Below are 15949 nucleotides of genomic sequence, written 5' to 3'. Positions count from 1 at the left end.
TGGATTCCATTATGTCCAACTCTAAGGGACGTTTCAAATTAATATTGTACTTGAATTTTGTTGTACTGAATATTTCTTGAAATAGTGGTCCATTGCCGTATGGTTTGGAAATCATTTTGTTAGATATAAATTAAAATCTGATTTGTGTATTTTACCATATTTGATGTATAAAAAATTTAAATAATTATTGTAAATTTGTTTATTTGTGTTTTTGTTTTTCATGATTTATTTATTTACAAATAAGATTCCATAGTCTTTAAAACTTTATGAAAAATTATTATGTGTAGCTTTGCTTTATTGGAAGAGCCTTTCTTTAAAGGCTAGCCAATATAATAGGACTGTTTTTGAGTTAAATTCTATGCAAAAAAATAATTAGCACAATTAGTATGTAGGCACCTAGATTCTTTTTTAGATATAGCAAAAGTATTATGTATTTGTGCTTTGACTTGTTAAAGGTGAGCTATGAGTATTTAATAGTAAGTAGACAAGTGCCAGTTTTGCTTGTAATATGTATGTATGAGCTCCAGTATGGGTAAAGAACAGGAGTTAGAATGAGGGCCCCTGTGACACAGGACACAAGGAGCCCAGGAGAGAAGCAGGGCTCTCCCTGCTCTCTACCTGGGCCCAAGAGTAGCTCCTTTGCAACCTCATGCTTCCCATGTGGAATGGACGTAGACTAGAGGATCTTCCAAAGAGCGATCCCATACCCTCAAATACAAGTGCCTTTCCCTACTGCATAGTGCAATACAATTTTTATCCTTTGGTTGTTCATAGTGTAGTATAGTGGTTAGTATAGTCCACCCATTTGGATTTCATATTCTGATTTCATATTCATATTCATATTTGTATTTCATATTCTACTGATTGGCTGCAAAAGAAGTCATGGCTGGGGTTCTGAGATAGCATTCTAAAGGAAGTATTTGCTTTAAACCCTTGAGGAGTGTTAGCAGATGAAATCAGTGTCAGATATGGAGAACTGTTATTGTTATTGTTGTTAGGATGCTCTGACAGTATCAACAGAACACATGCCTTATATATGTGTGTGTGTATAAATGTGTATATTTGTATATATATAGAATTACCTATAGAAAGCTGTAATTGTGTTCTTTGTGTGTGGAGAGAGCCATCCTGACAGTGGATAGGAATCTGGTTTCAGATGCCCATTTTGCCCATACTGGATCTGAGACTTTGGACAATCAACACTTTCTCCCCCCTGCTGCCATGGTGGCAACATTAGAAGTTGGGAAGCAGACCTGGATGGGATTAGGCAGTTTACCTATACTAATGAAATCAGGTCTGAACCAAAGTAAAAATTTTTTTTAACTTATAGAGGTCATAATTCTATGAATTGTGAAAACTGAGAATTATAGTAGTTGAAAATTTTTGAGTTCTTCTGCCAACCTGGTGATGAGCCCCTCTGAACTCAACTAGGCTTATCCTTAAGAAGCAGTGACATAGTTTGTCATTAGGCTCTAGTTGAATCCTGTCCAGTCTGGCAAAACCTTGCAGAGCTTCTTTTTTACTGTAATTTCCTTTGAGAATGTAGCCTCAAGAACTCAACCTCACCTTCTTATCATGAGGGGCCATTAGAAGAGGACTTGAGTGAAGTGTATACATTTAGCTATGTAATTATAGGTGTACATGATGTTATAAGGGACATTGAAGCTTTACTCCACAGTTGCAAGGTGACAGCAATCAGAATATCCTGAGGGGATAAGCAACCATCAAGGACAAACACTATGGCTTATATGAGGACACAGGGCTTGGTGCAGTTGATGGGAAAAGGCTTTGGCAAAAGGACAATTTGCTTATTTTTGGTAACAGTTCTTTATCTCAGTGTTCAAGCCTCTATCTCCCTGTCCTTTTAGTATCTCCCAGTGGGTTCCAGGTGTCCTAGCTAGTTAGAAGGCCATAGGATACCCAAAGTAGCTGTTATCAATTCAGGGTCTGGTTCAGAGGGCAGGTTCTCAGGATGTTACAAGACAGTGTTTCTATATCATAATTTCTCAGGATTCACAAAGTCAGCACAAAATTTAACTATTTGCTCTCTGTCTGGTATTTCCACAATATCATACACAAAGATTTTCTCAGTTGTGTAATGAATTGTCTTTTAAACTGTAATCTCTAGGAACCTAGTTTATTTTCATTTTATTTTTTATAGACCTATGATAGGGCTCCCAATGAGGATTGCCTTGTACCAGTCAAGATTAGCAATTGTTTGACAAAGTATAGTCTTAGAGAGTTGTCTGGAGCTTTGATAGGTTAAATGAGTGTAATTAGAATAAACATTTAATAAACATTACTTTGTACTTAAACACTGTTCTAAACATTTTACAAATATGATCTCATCTAATCCTCACAAGTAGCCCTGGGAGGAAGGTGTACCTGCTGGGAAAGGGATTGACTTTGGCACAAGGACAGTTAGCTCAATTTTGCATAACAGTTCATTATCTTGGTGTTCACCATTTTATGATTGAGAAAACTTGATGTGTAACAAAAAAAAAAGAAAAAAGAAAACTGATGCAAACAGGTTTGTTAAGTGACTTACCCAATCACACAGTCAGTGTGTGGCATAAGTAGAACTTGAACCCAGATCTTCCTAACTCCTAAGCAAGTCATCTACTCATTTCTTCATGTTATCTTTTATATATTTATTATTAAAAATATAAAAACAGGGAACTAACATTAAGTTGATTTTTTTTAACCAAAGAAAATTCATATTATAAAATTCTATGCACATTTGTAGTTTTTTAAGACCTGAACTTTGTTCTAAGGTCTATGAACTTAGCTAGGTGATTAGGTGGCACAGTGACTAGATTGCCAAGCCTAGAGTTAGGAAGGCTTGAGTTTAAATTTGATTTCAGATCCTTATTAGCTATGTGATCCTGGACAAGTTACTTAACCCTGTTTGCCTTAGTTTCCTCATCTGTAAAATAAGCTGGAGAAGGAAATGACAAAACACTCCAGTATCTTTGCCAAGAAAACCCCAAATGAAATCATGAAGAGTCAGATGTGACTGAAACAAATGGTGAGGAACAACAAATGATTATTGTACCATTGTCTGTCAACTTAATTTTTCTCAAATTTTCTTGTCACTGCTTTCTCATCTCTAGTTTTCAGAATCTAACAAGCTGACGTATTTTAATGTTTCAGGGTTGTTGTTCAGATATTTCTTCAATGGTAAATGAAGTTCAGAAGAAAATTATCGAAACCATGTTACAGGCATTAAATTATGTGGGACAGTTAGCAGTTCTTAAAGGAGCCAAATTTCATCTTTCAGAAAATAGTGAGGATGAACTGATGAATCTTCAGGTAAAGTAGATTATATTCTTTTTAAAACAAATATGTGGGGGAATTTAAGAGAGTTATTACTGTAATAAGTTTTGTTGATGGCAAATTCTTTTTACTTTTCTTGGAAAGATATGATACATAAATTACTAAAGTTTAGCTATAAGACTTTAAAACATTTTAAAATCTTTGTTAAAATCATGTTTAACTATTAATTCACTGGATGATTTTGAAAGTCATTTTAGCTCTGTACCCTGGTTAGCTTTCATGATCTACTTTCAGGAATGTAATCAAGAGTAGCCAGTTATTAAATGAAAAATCATTTATAGTATCAAGATGTTAGTATTGTATAGTATTTCTTTACTTTGGTTATTTATTTCATTTAAATATAGCATTATAGTGGAAAATTAGGTCCTTGTTAATTTTATGTAAATTAAAAACTATTGAAATCTAAACCGTTTTGAGTAATCCTAAATTTTTCTTTTTATAAACTATAAACCTGTTATTCATTATTTTTATGTTTTAGTGTGATTTTATCTTTTTTAAGGCAGTCAGAATTGTTGCCTTTTTGAGGACTTAATAAATTTTATATTAGAAACAATTAGAAAATTGGTACTAAATTACTTCTCAAAAAGATTAATCTTTTTTTGAAGAAAATATTCTACCTTCTATTTTAATTTAAATCATTAGTCATTAGTAAATAATAGTAAGAATCAACTTTGGAGTCAGAAAGACTTTCTTTGATATATCTGTAATCATGGATAATGATCTTAGGACAATAGGCAATTCTCAACCAACCCTAAGTTTCTGATGAGTTGCTGTTCAGCAGGGTAGTGGAGGAGTTTCCATATTTGAATTTCCCCAAATCAATTGAATTTCAGGTTCTTCCCCCTTTCCCATCTCAAAAAATACTGGTTGAATTTTTACAAATATGTTTGAATTGATATAAGGTAGCTTTAAGCAGGAATGCAGATTTAATGGTTTTTATTGTATTGCTATGTCATTAAAACATAAAGCTATTTAAACCAATAAATATTTTCAATAGACATACAAATTAAACTCAATCAAGAATTTCCTAATTATGAATATTGTAGGATGCTGTTCATTTGTCATACTTTGGCTTAATTGTTTTATCTTTACCTACCTAATGATTATAAAATACTTTATGGGCCTAAAAAAATATCTGTAAATTCCAGTGAAATTCTTCTGTGATAATTGAAAAAACTCCAAACAGTATTTGATTTTTTTATGAATAAATTTTAGGAGAATTTCATAAATGCCATTTGTGATGGAGTGAGATCTGGCATGAACATTCTTTTGGATTCTGGACTAGAAAAAATGAGGCAGCTTCAACAAGAACTGGAACTCTTAGGACAATGTCCACAAAATAAGGTAAGATGGAAGAAAATCTTTTCTGTTTATAAAATTGTAATAAAAGTCAAATTAGGGGGAGTATCCTCTATAGACTGTTCTTGATTTTTGTAAGTCTACACTAGGAAAATTTGACCCTCAGCTGCAGACCAGCAGGGACCAAGATGGTGGTAGCAACAGTGTACTGGTGCAGGCCCTTAGGAAGCAGCCTGTGGGCCATTTGGGTTAAGAAAGAATTGGCTGAAATCCCAAAATTGAATTTTAGTCCTTTAGAAATGTGGGCAGAAGAGACTGATTAATGGTAGAGTTCCTGCACTTTTTCCCAAACATGATCTTAGTGATCACCTCTTGGGTGAGAGCTCTCCCTCTTCCTTTCTGTGATCATGCTGCTGAGGGCTGTGATGACCCTTCTTCGTGATGCGGAGCAGCGCCACCTAGCGTCCACTTTGTGGCTGCTCCCTGTTGGTGTTTTGTTTTTTACTTTTATCTGATCCGAAAAGCACCTCATCAACCATCTCAGGATCCCATGTGGAATAGATAGAGATGATTTTAAGCAGTTTTAAAAAAATATGCTAGTGTGGTAGTACTGTAACAAAAGTAATTATACTATCCTAGTAACATATTATGAACTGATCATGTAGGCAGGAACAATCAGGAAAATAGAAGCCAGATCTGGGGATGGCAGATTTCAGTGAGACATCCTAATACTTTCATTTTTTTTTTTTTGAGTCTGTTTAAAATCATCCTGGCTCAGAAGTGTCAGAACTCAGGGTATTCAAATAGCCACTCCCTTGTTAACTCTTCACTTGTCATATTATGGGGACCATGCCTTTATTGAACCTTGAGACAAGTTTATCTGAATAACTTATTATATAGATATTTGTTAATTAATTGAACAATAAATATGTGTGTGTATATATGTTTTTTAAATAAATGTAATTAGTATAGCATTTCCTTTTTTTTAGAAACTTCATTTTTAAAGATTAGCTTAGTATCTCAACTCATGAATAAATCAGCAAATTCAACAGGCACAGCTTTTTTGTTCTATCTTAATAGATCATTCTCCAAATAAAATCCTATCTTGAAGCTTCCTATGGTTTATAACTTTTGTTTTATCTAAGCTAAACCTTAGGCAGAGCCACATGGTTCATTACTGGGTTCATATTCCACATCTGTCTCACTTGTGCCCATTATTCTACAATCTTTGAGACTATAAGGTCATAGCTACACTATAATGAAATTTTAGAATAGGACTTTTAGTGAAAAGTGATTTTCATATGTTTGGCACAGATAAAATATATTCAAATGAAGTAAATGACATAAATATTTTGTTTCTACATTTCTAGAAAAAGTGACCTTTCAGTGTTTTTTATTATCCAGCAGTATTGATAAATTCATTTTGTTTCTATTTGATTGTTATATAATAACTATAACATTTTAACAAGTTCCTTATACTTATCAGACATGTGAGCTCATAAATGTTTATACTCCTTCCATTAATACAGATTGCAACTAATCTGTATTTTATCCTGTGTGATTATTGTCCTTATCTTTCCATAGATCTTCCTAGAGGATCTGTCCAACAACTTGGAGACCTTCCTCTACATTTCAGGCTCCCTCTTTTTTCCTATTCTACCTTTCAAAACCCATTGACTTTATCCCCCATTATCTACTTCATTAATTCATTAAGTGTCTATTGTAGGCCAGACACTGTGTTAAACTCTGGGGATACAAAAGAAAGCAAGATAGTCTCTGCCCTCTAGGAGCTTATATCTAATGGTCTAGAAAGCTTACAAATAAGTATCTAAAAAATATGAAGCAAGCTCTATGCAGAATAAATAGGAGATAATTAATGTAAGGAAGGCATTAGCATTAAGAAATTTTTTTTATTTGGTCCTAGAAGCAATCAGAAGCCACTGGAATTTATTGAGTTGAAGAGATGCTCTAGTCTCTCTCCTTTTCTTCAACAAACCAACCAACAAACCAACAAAACCAACCCTTCTCCATGAAACCTGACCCCATTTCCTTCCTACAGAAAGACAGTTATCTCCTCTTGTCCTTCTTACCTTCAATCTCTCTTTTTGTATTGGTTCCCTGCTGCCTACAAACATGTCAGAGTGTTCCTCATCCTTAAAAAAATCTTAATATGACCCTACCAGATATTCAACTAATGTCCTATAAATCTCCATTTCACAGCTAAATTCCTAGGAAAAGCTATCTGTATCCACTGTCTTCATTTTCTTCTCAATCATTTTTTAATCTTTTGAATTCTGTCTTTTGTCTTTATCACTGAGCTAAAACTGCTCTCCAAATGTTATCAGTGATCTCTCTCTTTTTAATTTTTTAAGTCCAGTAGAGTTAAGAGACTTGCTGTTAAGTCACATAGCTAGGGTAATTATTAAGTGTCTGAGGCTGAATTTGAACTCAGGTCCTCCTGACTCCAGGGCCAGTACTCTATCCACTGTACCACCTAGCTGCCCCTATACCAATGATCTCTTAATTGCTACATCAGATGGTGTTTTCTCAGTTCTCATCCTTCTTGATTTCTCTGCACAATTTGATATTATTGGACTACCTTCTCCTTCCTCTCTGAATTTTTATGATACTCTTGGTCTCTTGAGTTCTTCTCCAACTTGTCTGATTACCACTCATTCTTCTTGCTGGATAATCATGTATATCACACACTCTAATTTTATCAACCTTGTGCTACCTCTCCAAACTCACTTCTCTCTTCAATTCTCTCTTTTTCCTCAACTTTTCTATTCCCATATCTATGCAAATGATTCCCATTCATCTCTACAGTCTTTTTGTTGTTCAGTCATTTCTCAGTTGTGTCCATCTTCTCATACCCCACCCATTTGGGGCTTTCTTGGCAAAGATACTAGACTGGATGCGCTGGGGACCTTGACCTTTTTAAATTAGATTTTAAACTCCCAATTTGACTGTAACAGTTAAAGCTAGGTTTGTCCTTCATTCCTGTAGAGGACCTTGTCATTGGGAAGTCAGTGTGCGTTCAATAATTAAGGCTAGGTTAGAAAAGAAATGAAGCAAAGAATGGCCTCTTTTACCTATTTTCAGCATATTTCCTTCTCCTGTTCTTTAGTTTTCTAAGAGAATAATTGCTTACTATATATTGTTTCTATAGTCTACCTCTTCTTTTTCTATTTTTTCCCTTTTGAATAGGGTAAACCCTTCCAGTCATATTTTAGTCATGAGTTCCATTCCATCAAATCTTACTGATGTCTAGGAATTCAAATTTGCCTCTTTGCATTACAATTTCTAATTTTGATCATGTTTATAATTAGTAAAGGACACATAATAGAAGTTAAAAGTTGAGTAGATACTTAAAGTCAATATTTATATTGGTTTCCCCAAGATATTAAAGAACCAGAGGAAGAAGGTTTCAAGTATTTTGAGAGAATCTTTTATGGAAGATTTAGTGAAAAATGTAGAAAAGAATTACATGGATAAGAGACAATACATAGAAATATGGACTGCATCAAAGTAGAGAGTACTCCATACAGACATCCTAGAACTATTAATCACCAAAGCATGAACATCATATTGAATATGAATCAGAATAAATGGCCCGTTATATTGAGAATTGGAAGCATTTCCATTATGTAGTGATTTGTCTTACACCAATTGTTGTAACAGTATTAGTCCTGTTCAGTCAACTATTTTTCTTACCTAGTTGTGTGTTGTCTAGAGGCAAGATCTGAACTAGATGATCTAGAATAAAATGATAAAATAATAAGAGTTTTAGAGTTGGAAAAGGCTTTGGAGATCATCAAGTCCAGAGGTGTCAAATTCTTGGGCCACTGACTTGAGTAGAGAGGGAAGCAGATTAAATACAAAACAAATAATGTTATTTTGTGGTTTTCTAAGTCAATATGCAGCCTACAGGGATCCTTTTCTGTTGGAGCTAAATACCAATTATTTAGCCTAATTTATTGTTTATGTGGTTTGAGATTACTGAAGCCCAGGAAAAATGAGATATTTTATGCAAGGTCACTGTGTGAGAACTAGGACTAGAACTGAGATGGCCTGATTCCCTGGCTAGTAGATTTTGTTGTATTTTTATCACACCAATATCACATCCTCCCAGGTAAAGAATCCGGGATTATGAGTATTTTATTATTTCTATAGCTAAATGCTACAATTTCTTTATAGATTACAGAAAAGATGAAAATTAATGCTGTGGCATTGAATGAAGTCTTTGAAAATGCTATTGCTGCTTGGAAAAAGGTAAGAATTCACATTTTTCTCATTAAATACTATAATTCTGCTGATTTTCTTTTTTATTTAATTAAAGCATAGTATTTTTAACCTTCTGAATTATTTCGGTTCAACCGTTTTAAATACATAACATGTATCTAGAAGGGATCTCAAACAAGGATAAGAATTTCCTACCTATTTATAGTGCTTTAATTAGTAAGGCTTTATTAAGTATTTACTCTAAGTCAGGCACCAGAGAATTTGAGCCTCACAACAAATGCATAATGAATATTGTTTTGGTTTTAAAGATGAGGAAACTGAATAACTGATTTCACATTTTTGAATAGTATAATTATATATCCATATAAAGTGTTTTAAATTTATAAATTAATTTCTATAATTACTTCCCCCCCCCCCCCCCCCACAACCCTATTTTGAATCCCTAGCTTATATTGACTGACTCCTTTAGAATACTTGTTAAGCTAGCCTCCCTCTCTGGAGAGTAAATACCTCTCTTCCTTCCCCTCCCCTCCCCCAATGTATTTATGCACACATAAAGAAGTAACCAAATCAATTTATAAATTTATTATCATTAGTTATTATTAGTTTTTTCTTACACAGAAATTATTAGATAAAAAAGGAAATTTTGACTAAAATATGTATATAAAGAGACCATAAATGAGTAGGCATTAAATTATTATAGTGATTGTGGAGTGATGTATTAATAAGGAGATTATAGACACTCGATATTTTAAAAAACACATAATATTAATAGGATTTACATATGCCATCAGAATATGTATTTAAGAAAAACATATATGCTATATTTATAAAATTTAATTTGTTGAAAGCAACTTGAAAAAATAAAGGGTTTAAAAGAATTACTGTTCCTTAAAGCCATAGGACATAAAAGCAGTGATAAAAAATAGGATTGTAAACTATTAAGATAGGCGTATTATCTACTATGGGTACTTTTTGGAAAGGAAAGAGACTTTAAGACTTGGGTGTGAGCACAGATCAAAGTACCTCCTTGTTCTTGGAAGCAAGAGCCTTCATCCTATGGTCCAGAAAATGTAAATCTGATTCCCATCATGCAGCTAAACTTATTTTTCACTTGGACTCATTTTTTAGTACAAGAATAAGTAGCTTCACTTATAATAGTTCTTCATATTTGAAGAATCTGCTTTTATAAACTTTCAAAAGGCTTTTTAAATGTCATATCATTTTTAATGTTGGTTGGATTTTTAAGTTTCTAGAATTTGCTCCCAGATCATTCGTTCTTTTTATTGCTGGGTTTGTCACTGGTTTGATGTTGCACCAGTTATTGATTTAATAGCTGAATCTTCTGTAATTCTTTTACCTTTAAGTACTTAAGTATTTCACTGAATGAACATTGCCTCAGTCAAAGTAAGACCTATTAAAGACCCTCGCTTAAAAGGCCAAGGTCTCCTTCAGAATCTAGGGCCATCTCCAGTTGTCCTGAACCATACCTGGCCCCTGGACCCAAATGGCTCTAGAGGAGGGAGTGAAATTGCTAATTTTGTACAGCCCTATTTTACTTGTAAGTCATGGCGTCACTTTTCAGATGTCATTGATCTTCAAAAATGAAAGACAAGGAGTGAACAATTTTACTTCCTACCAGGCAGTGGGTGACTAAGTGCATAGAGCAGTGGGTCCAATTTCAGAAAGACCTGAGTTCAAATACAAACTCAGATACTGACTAGCTCTGTGACCCTGGACAAGTTACTTCATTTCTGTCTGCCTCGATTTCCTCATCTACAAAATGGATAATAATAGCATCTACCTCCCAGTTAAATAACTAATCTTCTCTGGACCTCTTTTTTCTTCTCTGTCAAATAATGCAATTGGATTGATTGATCTGAAAGCTCCCCTCTAGCTCCAATATTGTATTTCTCTATGAATGTACATAGAAGTTTATATTAAATTAATCTGTTATTTATTAAATGTTTATAAAGATCATAAAACCTCAATTAATTAAGAGTGGTTTAATAGGAGCCTAATAAACGTTATCTTGTAATAATAAAGATTTTCCTGGCCAGGTCAGATATCCTTCCTCTGCATTCTGCCACCATTCCTGCTCCTTTTTTCATTAAACTTAATTGTTACATAATAAAGAGCTTAATTTAAATTTTATGAGGACTTCTTTATTTCATTTGAAGAACTAGTTTTATAATTTTATCTTGATATTTCTTAACATTCAATGTTGTTGCAAAATTTGATTTCAAATTTAAGGATGAGCATATAGCCATTGAAAGTCATTCTTTTTTTTTTTTTTTTTTTGTAAGGCAAATGGGGTTAAGTGGTTTGCCCAAGGCCACACAGCTAGGTAATTATTAAGTGTCTGAGACCAGATTTGAACCCCGGTACTCCTGACTCTAGGATTGGTGCTCTATCCACTACGCCACCTAGCCGCCCCAAAAGTCATTCTGATAAAGTTGTACTGCTTTGTGATTCTACTGCATATTTTAAATAAACTTTGCTTTATAAACACAGAAGGATTTTAGAACTCACATTAAAGAAGAAGAGTTGGTATATCAAGATGTGAAGAAGCTAATTAATCTTGCTGCAGAATTCTTGAAGTTGGAGCATTGCTTAAAGCAAATTAGTCAAATTGTTATTTCTGCATTGAAAGGTATTTATCCCAAATGAGATTCATTGTTTTATCAAAACATCTTAGTCTGAGCACACTTGTCTTCCACTTTCATTAGAACTTTAAATAGTAGCTAACTGGCTTATCTTCTTCATCCACTTTAAATTCAAGTGTAGTTACTGACATAATTGACCTAATAGTAATTGATACACATTTCCACTTCAAATTAAATTCCATTTAATTTATTTAGCACCTGCTACTCATCTCCCTTATCTTCAAAAAAACCTGGATTTAGTTCTACAATATCTTCAAGCTTTTGTCCCTCCCTTCATTCCTGGAAAAAAAGGGAAAAGTGTGACCTCCACTTCCTTACTATGCATTCTTTCCTCAACTCATTGCACTCTGGCCTTTTATTCTACCATTTTACCAAAGTTGTTTCTAAAGCTCATTAGTAGATTCTTAAAATGCTAAATCTGCTGGGCTTTTTTTTTTCCAGTTTTCTTCCTGCTTGACTTTTTGGCAGCATTCAATGCCATTGACAACTCATTTTCCTGCCTCTTTTTTTTTTTAAAGTTTTTGCCAGGCAATGGGGTTAAGTGGCTTGCCCAAGGCCACACACAGCTAGATAATTATTAAGTGTCTGAGGTCGCATTTGAACTCAGGTACTCCTGACTCCAGGGCTGGTGCTCTATCTACTGCGCCACCTAGCCGCCCCCATTCCTGCCTCTTTTCAGTTGACTTCTGTGACACTGCTTTCCTTGTTTTTTCCTACCTATCTTAACTGTTTTCGTTTTGCCTCTTCTATTTTAAAAGCCTCCTTCACTTCTTGAACTTTCTCCCAAAACTCAATTCTTAAGCTTACAGTTTCTCCCTTTAAGATATACTCTCAAAAGTTCAAATTTTATTTCTTTGCAGATGAATCACAAATGTATGCATGTAGTCATGCAACTATTAAGTAGACATGTCTCCCTGGAAGTCCCACTAGTACCTCAAATTCAAAATGTCCAAAAACAACTCAATTTCTCTCTAGAACCTAACCTTCCTCACAACTTCCCTATTTCTATTGATGGAACTAATAGTATCCTTCCAGTCACCTAATCTCCTGACCTTAATATTTTCTTTGATTCTTCTTTTCCCCTCATCTTCCATATCCAGTCAGTTGCCAGCTCCACTACAGGTCTACCTCCTTTTCCTTACTCAAGTTGTCTTACCAGTTCAGACTTTGACTTTTTCAGCGGTTTTCTAACATCTGAAGCAGACATGTTTCCCGCCCACCCCCAGCCTCACATACAGCCCATGGTATTGACTACTGTCTCTAGAACTGGCTTACAGATTACAATTGGGAAATAGTAAAATAAATAAAAATGTAATCAAATGTAGATAATGTTAATATATAGAGTTCTAAGTCAGTGTGTGCTTTCAGGGTTCCTTAGGTTCAGTTTAGTGACTCTCAGTACTGTTTGAGTTTGATATGACTGGTCTATAGGATAAAATACAAGCTCCTCATCCATGATATGGTCTAGTTTATGTTCCCAGATTTATTTGCCATTATTCTCCTCATACTCAGCCTGACACCTAGAAGTGAGAGGTGTCCTCCTTTCTGCCTTTGGTGTTCAGCTTAAGCATAAGCTATACTTTGAACTAAATTTGGGTATTAGTTATGACATAATGATTTCTACTCAGATAATAAAAGTCCATGTAATTAAAGGTGGATGTGGAGTGGCTTGTATTACAAAGACAAAAATTTATAATAGTATCTGCTAATTAATAAATCATTTTTTGCTAACTAATAAAACTAATAACAAGAACTATTCCTTCCTATCAGTTTTAAATGCTTTGATGTATTCACGATAGGTTTGACCTAAGAAAAATGCTATTATGCAAAAATTAGAAATGCCTAGAAAAATTAAGAATTGATTAGGTTTTTTTTTTTCATGTATAGGATTGGGATCCTCCAGTGATGTTGTTGTACTCAAGAATTGTGTTGAAAGTATTTGCAACTTGGCCAGGCATTTTAATGATTATGTCAGTCTGTTTACATCACTTTCTGATTCACCAAAAACCCCTGATGATAGACCATCTGATGTAGCTACCAGGAAATTACAATCTCTAGCCAAATCACTCCTCTTGGATTTTGAATCTGAAGAAAAAGTTGACTTGTTAAAACCCAAGAAAATATCTAAACAAAATAGTAAGGATGAGGAAAAACATAAACTCGTAGAAGGTGAATCCACTGGGAGTCAAGACGTACCAAAACATGTCTATAAACTCCAGACTGAATCCTCTGCTCTTTGCACAAGGGAACTTTCACCCAGGATTATTCAGTGGGTATAAACTCTTATGTGTGTATATATTTGTGACTATCCAAGATTGAAAAAGGAAACTTGATAAACTACTTTGTTAATGTAGTTAATGAAGAAAATGTTTACTATACAAAAGTAAAATATTACTGGGTCTTTTTTTAAAAGAAATAAATGTATGTATGTGACACCTGCAAAGCCACTTAATAATTTTCTCCCGATGGTAAATCAGCAGGCACATTGAAGGTACCCTATTAAACAAGCACTTAGATAGTTGTGAGTACTTGGAATATAATAAACAAAATCCCTAAATATTTGTGACAAAATGAAATGGAGAATCCAATCCCAAATGCGTGGTCATGATTTTGACATCTTTTTATAATCATTTGATTGTTAGGAATTTGAGATTTTAATACTAGTGATTAATCCAAATACCCAGTCACTGGTTCATTATCTATATTTAATGGTTCCCTAAAGGTGAAAAATATGGACAGTTGTTGAAATGTGTATGTAGATCTTTTCAATTAAGACGGGTTTGTGAAAACCTGAATAGTAACAGGAACATGTCTTTTTAAGGGGATTGCCAATGAGAACTTAGATCCAGCAATAAAATTGCATTGTATCTATTATTATTCTTGAGAGCTTACATCATTTTTTAATAGAATGGCAGAAGTATAGTTTTTCTATTTTTCCTTAGTTGTAGTTTATGTTCTCACCTCATTATATCCTAATGATTTCTTCCTAGCCCTTACTAGTGTTGTAGTGTTTAAGCAACAATAAGAAAAAATTTTCTGTCATATTTGCTTTTAAAATGGTGTGTCTTTGCAGTGAAAGATCCCCTTATCTTAATTTCTCATCATCTTACACTTCTCTTAAGTAGCTCTAAGGCCAGAAGTAAAATTCCAGATACCATTTTCTGAAAAATTAAGAAGCTGTATTCAGTTCTTTAAATCATCAGTATTTATAATTAGTTTTGAGTTTCATTTTCTTATCCTAGAGGACGATGTCAAATGAGTCTTTGTTTCCTTGAACAGTGACTTAGAAGAAATCACCTTTCCCACTAATAGCCAAATCTACATTATAATAGGAGGGACGTTTTCTCTCCTTTTTAGTAAATCATACCTAATTAAAAATTGCATCCTGATGCCAGAATCTGAGCCTGCTACTGAAAGAACCTTGGGAATCAAAGGTGGGCCTTTTCACTGATGGCACAATTGTTTCCTTATGGATTTAAAAGAATTTGTATTTGGATGAAGCCCTTTAGACATGGGCACAGGAACAAGAAGGTTATTTAACTGGTAGGACTTCATATAAAAGATAAAATTAGGTGTCTTTGAATTGCTTGAGAAATGTGAGTAATTTGTGATTCTTTGTGGTTGAACTGAAGATTCCATTTTCTTGACATTGAACAATTCCTAGAAAGTAAATTCTTTTAAACAACACAAGCATTTTGCTGTTTTTTCCCCCTTTAAATACTACTAGAGCACATTATTTGTCTAATAGAAATTAATGCATCTGTCTGATAATTGCTTTATTAATGGAGAAATTTCCAGTGAGTTTCTGTCATTATACCTTTTTCATTACATGATCTGGATGTTATTTTCATTATGTGCCAAATTGAATTGGCTTTGTTGTATTTTAATTGTATTTTTTTCCTGAAACTCAACATGATATTTTTTATAACTGCTTTGTATTACAATCTCATTTTTCAGAAGTCTGGATATTTATGCATGCTTTAATTTTGCATAGAAGTAGCACACATTTGGTGTGCCTTTTAAAATATCAGTATAGTAATTACTATTTCATATGTCCTCTCTAAGACAGGTTTCATCTTCATGTTCATTATTTTAGTCTTTACCTTCTCTTCTTTAAACTCAATTCTACAGGTATCAGAATTTTTTAAAGTCTTTGTAAATCTTTTGTTTGTATTTATATTTTCAAATAAATGTCCCTATATTGAATGGGTCTTGAAACATATATTTTACTGTTCAGAATCATGTATGTAACTGTAAAATATTATAACAAAAATGCTATTAATAAAACTTGTCTGGATCAAAAATATCACTATATTCAGTCTTTCTATTTTATTAATGTCCACTTAATAATTTTCCCAAATCATGATTGAAAATCATTTTGATTATTTTGCTATAATAAACATTAA

At 33.6% G+C, this 15949-nt stretch overlaps 1 protein-coding gene across 3 annotated transcripts in view; it reads left to right on the top strand.

The window, feature by feature from the left end:
• KIF14 (kinesin family member 14) overlaps positions 1 to 15749 on the top strand; it is a 61257-nt gene extending 45508 nt beyond the window's left edge. For all 3 annotated transcript variants that reach the window (XM_074222311.1, XM_074222313.1, XM_074222312.1), the window contains exons 26-30: positions 3154 to 3312; positions 4552 to 4680; positions 8833 to 8907; positions 11392 to 11530; positions 13431 to 15749. In XM_074222311.1, the coding sequence (XP_074078412.1) occupies positions 3154 to 3312; positions 4552 to 4680; positions 8833 to 8907; positions 11392 to 11530; positions 13431 to 13822 (894 nt within the window). In that variant the 3' untranslated portion in view covers positions 13823 to 15749. The remainder of the gene's footprint in view (positions 1 to 3153; positions 3313 to 4551; positions 4681 to 8832; positions 8908 to 11391; positions 11531 to 13430) is intronic.
• The last annotated feature ends 200 nt before the right edge of the window (positions 15750 to 15949 follow it).

This window comes from Macrotis lagotis, chromosome 2 (genome assembly GCF_037893015.1).
Source record: "Macrotis lagotis isolate mMagLag1 chromosome 2, bilby.v1.9.chrom.fasta, whole genome shotgun sequence".
Lineage (NCBI taxonomy): Eukaryota > Metazoa > Chordata > Mammalia > Peramelemorphia > Peramelidae > Macrotis > Macrotis lagotis.
Note: the sequence above shows the minus strand (reverse complement) of the source record. Positions and strands in the feature narration are given on the sequence as shown.